The sequence below is a fragment of the Palaemon carinicauda genome, chromosome 31, assembly GCF_036898095.1.
Source record: "Palaemon carinicauda isolate YSFRI2023 chromosome 31, ASM3689809v2, whole genome shotgun sequence".
Classification (NCBI taxonomy): Eukaryota; Metazoa; Arthropoda; class Malacostraca; order Decapoda; family Palaemonidae; genus Palaemon; species Palaemon carinicauda.
Window position 1 is genome coordinate 625,001 of NC_090755.1, and position 7,500 is coordinate 632,500.

The 7,500-nt window shown below is 34.1% G+C and overlaps 1 protein-coding gene across 4 annotated transcripts in view; it reads right to left on the reverse strand.

The window, feature by feature from the left end:
• The window catches only part of LOC137624226 (prestin-like), a 227,399-nt gene that overhangs the window by 8,127 nt on the left and 211,772 nt on the right, over positions 1-7,500 (reverse strand). For all 4 annotated transcript variants that reach the window (XM_068354729.1, XM_068354728.1, XM_068354731.1 and 1 more), the window contains 8 exons: positions 7,203-7,385; positions 6,224-6,334; positions 5,132-5,313; positions 4,086-4,250; positions 3,119-3,223; positions 1,949-2,082; positions 1,611-1,773; positions 652-828 (listed from right to left, as the gene is read on the reverse strand). In XM_068354729.1, the coding sequence (XP_068210830.1) occupies positions 652-828; positions 1,611-1,773; positions 1,949-2,082; positions 3,119-3,223; positions 4,086-4,250; positions 5,132-5,313; positions 6,224-6,334; positions 7,203-7,385 (1,220 nt within the window). The remainder of the gene's footprint in view (positions 1-651; positions 829-1,610; positions 1,774-1,948; positions 2,083-3,118; positions 3,224-4,085; positions 4,251-5,131; positions 5,314-6,223; positions 6,335-7,202; positions 7,386-7,500) is intronic.

The following is a 7,500-nucleotide window of genomic DNA, read 5'->3' on the forward strand; positions in this document are numbered from 1 at the left end:
AATTTAAGATCTACCATCCTTATATTCAAAGATAGTTAAAAAAGGTACCTGTACTTTCTATTAAAAACTTTGAAAAACTTAACTTTTACAAAATTTTTCTTTTACAGCAGGATTAAGTTTAAATCTATTATTAGAATACTTAGTTAACTTGTATTACAGTCTTGCATATTTAAATTTTTACTATACTAATTCTTTTTAATGAACAGCATTCCCACTCACTAGCGGGGTTGCCCTTTTAGCTCGTTAAAAGTTTCCCGCCAGCTGATTGGTTGCAAGTATTTTGTCTAAATCTCATCATTGTTTTCAAATAATTACCAAGTAATATGAATAGAAACTAATTTACTAACCTAAATTTTTCCATCACACATATGTTTTGTCACTAAATAATGTTAATAGATAAATATATTGTAAAGTATTGTGATGGTAAGTCTAAATTTGATAACAAAACCCCACCAAGTCAATGACAGGAGCTTGTTTTCGGATGCATGCTACGTAATTTTGTAACTTTTAACATATTCTAACACAAAGTGTGAGAAATTACACTAAGCATAAAAAACATATAAACTTTCTTTGAATACCAGAATTTACTAAAATCATAAAATTAATAAAACTCGCTATTGGTGAAAACATGCAGGGAGGTACCATACTTACATTTGGCAAGGTTTCAAACACAGGGCCAATGAAGAGTAAAACAAAAACTAGAATAACGCAGCTAATCAGTGAAGTGATCTGAGTAACGCCACCAACTGCTTCTTGGATTAAAGAACGAGAGAGTGAGGCACTGATTGGTGCACATCCAAAGAATGATCCAAACACATTGCTTATACCCTGAAATGGATAAAATAAACTTCAGAATTTATGGTGATACCAAGAGCCTTTTCATTTTCATGGATGTCACCTCCATTTACAACTTTTATTTTCCATTCTACACAATACTCAATTCTCTGATCTGTTCTCCAATATGGAGTTCATATGAATATCTTGTATTCTGGACAGAAAGCTTCAATTGTTCAAGTTGTATGATAAAGCAATGTATGTATGAATTTGAAACTCTTACAGAAATCAAATCTGTAACCTCTGGGTATAAGGCTATTGTATTCAAATATACTGCAAAACTGTAATTTAGTACAGTACAATATTATCTAAATCAATGCATACACTTACTTTCAAAATAAATATAAATTATAGTAAATTATAATCATTACATATTATTAGGCTACAACCCTAGTTGGAGAAGCTGGATGCTATAAGTCCCAGGGCTCTAACAGGGAAAAATAGCCCAGTGTGGAAAGGAAATAAAGAAATATATAAACTAAGTGAGAGGTAATGAACAATTGAAATGCAATATTTTAAGAACAGTAACGACATCAAAACAGATCTTTCATATATAAAATATAAAAAGAGACTTATGTCAGTCTGTTCAAAATAAAAACATTGGCTGCAAATTTGAACTTTTAAAGTTCACTGATTCAACTACTGTACCAGATTAAGAAGATCATTCTTGGTGTTGTTCAATTTTAGCCATTCACTTTTATTAGTTTTCAAAGAACATAATATCCTAAGGTAAAATATACATATAATTTACTATAATAATCAATAAGAAATGTTACCTGTGAATAAAGCTCCTGGGTTGCATCCACTGGATAATTGTGCTTTTTTGCAAAAATCTTGGTCATGGAGAATGATACAGTATAGGAAACAATAGTGATGACAAAAGAGTCAACGACGACACGGGGCAATAATTCAATTGGCGGTGCAGTTGGCTCAGGCAATCTGAAATAAACATTCGATATGATTGGTGTTAAATACAGTAACTAAAATTTTCCAATTCTTGCATATCGGCCCTTAGCAAATGTCCAACTTTATGAGGTATTAGTGTCAATAAGATAATAAGAACTGATTTACTCTAAATCATTGATAGAAAAAATACATAAACATCCTTTCTTACCCTGTTGGGATGTCTCCAACAATCCTAATGTCGTAGTTGCCTTGAAGATTTCCAAAGTAGGAGGCTGCCGTGCCCGCAATGACTGCAAGCAACTCGATCGGGATGGGGATCATAGTCTTCTTACGCACGCAGGGCTGCAATGTTTAGGATTCTTTTACAATACCTCTAAAGAAGAATACCAATACTTAAAGGTGAATACTGTAGTGGAAAAAATATACCAATAATCTTAGATATACTTAGTGACTGGATCTCACTCTAATGGCAGTCCTTGAAAAATTACAGAAAATAATATTGAAAAACTAAAGATAAACATGACTTTATGCACTCTTTAATTCAAGAATATAAAATGATTAAATCAACATTAGTCTTCATTAACATAAATTTTTTTAAGGTCAGCTTTATCTCTATATTGTGTTTGACATGAAAGAGTTATCTCAACTTTCCTTCTCTCGTGTACACTGATAGAATCTCATTTACACACCTATCAGGCATACCATGATTTTCTGGGTGTCACTGTTCTTCATGTTACCTTCCATATCAAAAACCTTTTTGATTAACTGTTACTCTTTTTAATCCCATTTCAAAATCATCTAAATATGGATTTATCAGTCCAACATCCGGCCAACAATCAACCCAATTTTTCTGCCACTTCACTATTTGTAATATGATATGATATACACCACCACTCAATGTAGTAATTTTTTTTACTTACAAGTAGCAAATACAGTACTGTACGTGGAACAAAATTCCAGCGAGTGTGGTGAACAGTAACACAGTAAACAAATTTGAGAATAAGTAAGACAAGATCATATGAACTCTCTAAACGTTTTAACTAATTTTCTCTACCCAAGAGCAAATGGAGTCTCCCCGGATGGACTAAATATTCTTCGAGACATGCAAAATCCTTGTAACTTTCTCTCTCTCTTTACTGACTACTGCCATGCCCATTGCTTGGTCGCTATTACTCCACTTATCCCTTAGCTATGAATATTTCATTCAGTAGTCACACCTCTTCAAAATTTCCCATTTTCTTTGCACCCGTATCTCTCTCCCTAAAGAAGAAACATGCAGTTTGTACCGATAAAGAGAATGAAGCTTTAGCAGAGGTTTGACAATGTTATGCCAAATTGATTGGCTGGAGTGAGGTACAAAGATCAAATTTCTCCTTACCTTCAGTACTTCATTGTTGAAAACTAAGACTCCAATAGTTATTCCAGACACAACCATGGCGGCAGGATTTGAAGTCAATAACTGACTAATGATGTCTCTGTATGTCTGAAAAATGAAAAGTGGAAGGTTGTATTATTTTAAGGAAAAATAATGCAATGAAAGATACTGTACAGTACTGTATACAAAAAACAGTATGGTATTCTTTTAATGTGAATATTCTTCAAATTATACCATTAAAGCTCTTTACTTTTAATTTCAACTTGTTAATCCTTTTATCTTTTCAAAACTAAACATGTCTTTTGGTTGCACATTGATTCAATCAGAAGCTGAATAACCTGAGCAAAATTAATTATTCAATAAAAAAAAATTCTCTTTTGTTAATTATTCATTGCTGACAAAAAACCTGTCTAATATACAGTGCATAAATATTAAAATTACAAAAAAATTATACAGAAAAGATATATTATAAATCATATAAAGACTAAGAGGAAAGGAATAGCAAATGGATTCAAATGATAATTTAATCATTAAAAGAAACTCTAACCTTTCATAAATCAATTTCTTACAAAATAATTAACAAGGATATTGTACTGAACATTGAATATCAAGGTCTTGCCTTAGCATGATGCACTTATTATTATTATTATTATTATTATTACTATCATCATCATTATTATTATTATCATTATCATTATTATTTTACTTTTTTACGATAATTAACCTTAATATTTGTGTATCTATCTATGCATGTATTGTATATTCATAGAAGAGATAAGTTGCATGAATGCTAGAACAAATTTCATTGCACTGCTACAATTTACCCAAAACAAATTTCCTTACATAGTGTTAAATTTCTTTATAAAACACAGAAAATGCTCTTTTGGTATCAAAATATTCCCAAGTTAAAATACATTACATTACATAACGCTCCTACATTCAGTGACTTGAAAAATGATGAGTGACTTACATATATAATCTTCAAGGGGCCGTTATACCGTGGAACCTTGATACCAAACAAGTATTTCACTTGTGATGTGAGGACATGTACAGCAGCTCCCGTCGTAAAACCAGACACCAACATGTCGGAAAGGAAAACGCAGAGAACACCAAGTTGTAGCATGCCAAGAACAACCTGTAAACATTCAGAATTCAACTTTAAACACAAATTTGTAGGAATTGATTAATAAATCCTATAAATCAGATCCCTTTTTTCCTGTAACGGAAAATTTAACCATAGGAACAAGTCCAATAAATTGAGCACTTATATAGAAAATATAGAATTAAGTCAGAACTGTTATGTCCTTAATGACCCAAGCTTTTCAATCTTCCATTAATTCTTATATGTTTTCAACTAGATGTCTTGAAATCTTAAATATGGGAAATATTAAGACACCCCTTTCCTAGTTGTGTTTGTTTGTATCAATAAATTAAGGCAACTTTACAGATAGCAAAATATAAGGCTAGCTTAGGGTCAGTTAAACATAAACTAGTTCCTAAGCAGAATACAGTAATACGACCTATCATTCAGTAAAAACAAAAATACACATGTTAAAAGTCAACACAAGTTCCTTGGCTTTATTACACAAGCAAATATTGAATTTTTTCTATTTATTCATATTTCAAACTTTGGACATCTGTTGTGACCTTAAACTTGGACCTACAGTTGCGGTTTGAAAAAAAAAAAACCAACTGTAGTCTAAATTAAAGGAGAATGCATTACAATCATCTTCTGTTGAAAGAAAGCCTGGCATCCATAAGCACAAACCTGAAATCTCTCGACCCAAGTTTGGTTGAAGTTGATTTCAGGATTTTAGTGTAAGAAAAATTGGGGAGGCTTTATACCAAACATACATTTACAAATAGACAACAAAATTTAATGAAAGATACTCAGCCACTTTCAACTAAGGTGAGGTAAAATTTAAACAAAGGCATGTAATTGTGTAGCCTATGCTTAAAGCAGGCATATCTGAATGAATCTACAAAAGATCAACAAAAATCTCCCATTCCACTCACCTCCCATATCCCAACCATGAGCGTCACAACGGCTGCCACCTGATTAGGAGTGTAGATTGGCTTATTAATTGTCATATTTCCTTCCATCATCGTATGATTGCCTATTGCTTTCAGAGTGCTTTCGTCAGTGGCCAATTCGCTGATGACTTTACCAGTCATGAGACAAATTACAGCAAAAGTACCTGTGGCAAATTGGAAAGAATAATATGTTTAAGTATGAAAAACAAAAAAAGACTTAAAAGTACATCCAATAACGTAAATCATTACAAGAACCTTTTTTTTTAAGAAGTAGTTTGAATAAAATGCAGAGACTGACATAACTTATAAGTTTAGAGAGGGCAAACTATTGAATCTCCCAAAAAAGGCTTGATTCATAAAAAAACTCCTTTTCCAAGAACTTATTATTACTTTTTTTTTAGTAAGATCTTCGTGTGGGAATTAGCAGTCCTAGGATTAAGTGAAGGGATGTGTTCTTAAATGACATATGATTAAAAAAAAAAATCATACAAAAAGATTAAAGAGATGAGATAGCAAGAATTCTTGATTCTGGGAGTAGATGGGAAAGGCAGATCAAAATGGTTGCTCTCGAGTTACCATAAAGTATTAGTTTTTCATTTCTAGTCATTTCAAGAAATTATTATTTTATCCTTTCTAGTAAAAATAGCTAATTGCCAGGGTCCCTTTGTGTGGAATCTAACTTTCGTTGGATTTTTATGCAGAATATGAAAATTATACATTTTTTGGGGGGAGGGGGGAAACCATAGTACAGTATAAGCAATCAGAAACAACATTTCCATTTACCCTGAGTCTCATATGGATGCTTATCTTGGGTGTCAAAATCACATTTCTAGGTTATTCAGAAGCGGAGATATTGACGAAACCTATTTTATGGGTGCCCTTTGGTAAAATCCAAGATGGTGGCCATCTAAGTATCAGGGCAAATGGAAGCATTATTTTTCTGAATGCTAATACAATAAAGCTTCCAAAAACGAACAATTTAGGTAGCCTCCACAAAAAAATGGTAAATTACATAGTGAACCTGATTATAACAACAGTATAAAATTTCAGGATATTCAAATATGTTTTACTTACCCATGGAGCAATGCCTGGAAGTTCCGAGAAAGACATAGACGAGGACTGGGAAGAAGGCCATGTAAATTCCTGTGATGGGTGGAAGGCCAGCAAGCAGTGCATACGCCATTCCTGAGGATGAAAGGTCATCATGAAAAAGGTTATTATAATAACAATTCGTGCAATAGCAAAAATAAAATCACATTCTATTATGGTATATCGCTTATTATGTTACAGTTACATGAATGTATTTCATTCTCCAATAACAATAGTAATGAACATGAATGTTTTTTGTAATGTTAATTTTTGATAATTGCTATAAATACACCTTAAACTCTTAAGCTTCAAAAGGACTACAATTCTAATCTACCAAAAAATTAAAAAAAGAGACAGACCATATTATCAGCACCGAAGTCCCTCTCCATCCAAGCTAGGACCATGGAGGGCCAGGCAATGGCTGCTGATGACAGCAGGTAGACCTATAGGCTCCCCAAAACCTCCAATTTTTAGCTCACAAGGATGGTAAGGTTGCAGACAATACAAGAAACAATAGTGCTTGAACGGGACTATCTCCCGTCCAGCAGAACGCCAGGCAGGGACGTTTCCAACAGGCTACCACAACACAGAGTGTGATTGTTCTCCATAGCCTTCAATAACAATAACAGAATTGTGGTGGCCTATTGGTAACGTCCTTGCCCAGTGATCGCCAGTCCCACTCAAACTCGTTAGTTCCTTCCGTCACTGCAACCTTACCATCCGTGTGAGCTAAGGATGGGGGGGGGGGGGGTTGGAGGAGCCTAAAGGTCTATCTGCCGAGTCTTCGGCTGCCATTGCCTGGCTCTCCTTGGTCCTAGCTTAGGTGGAGAAGGGCTTGGACGCTGATCATATGTGATCAGTCTCTGGGGCATTATCCTGCTTGATAGGCCAATGTCATTGTCCCTTGCCTCTACCATTCATGAGCGGCCTTTAAACCTTTAAATAATATTGTCCCCTCACTTACCTTGAGGTATATGCATGATAGCCACTGTGACCCCAGCTATGGCATCGCCCAAAAGGTCTCTCTTGAGGGAGTAAGTCGGCAGCCATGTCAGAATGGGCAGGCGTCCAGCGATGGCAGATTTCACGCAGTTTCCGGAACAGCGGCAGGAACCCACGATCTTGTTCTTGGCCGATTCAAATAAACCTGCAATAAATACATAAATCAGCTGCAATATATTTATCAATATCATGGCCATCTTCCACACACACACAAACATTGATTAGATTCTCGTTCAATTTGAATTTTAGTTAATTTATCC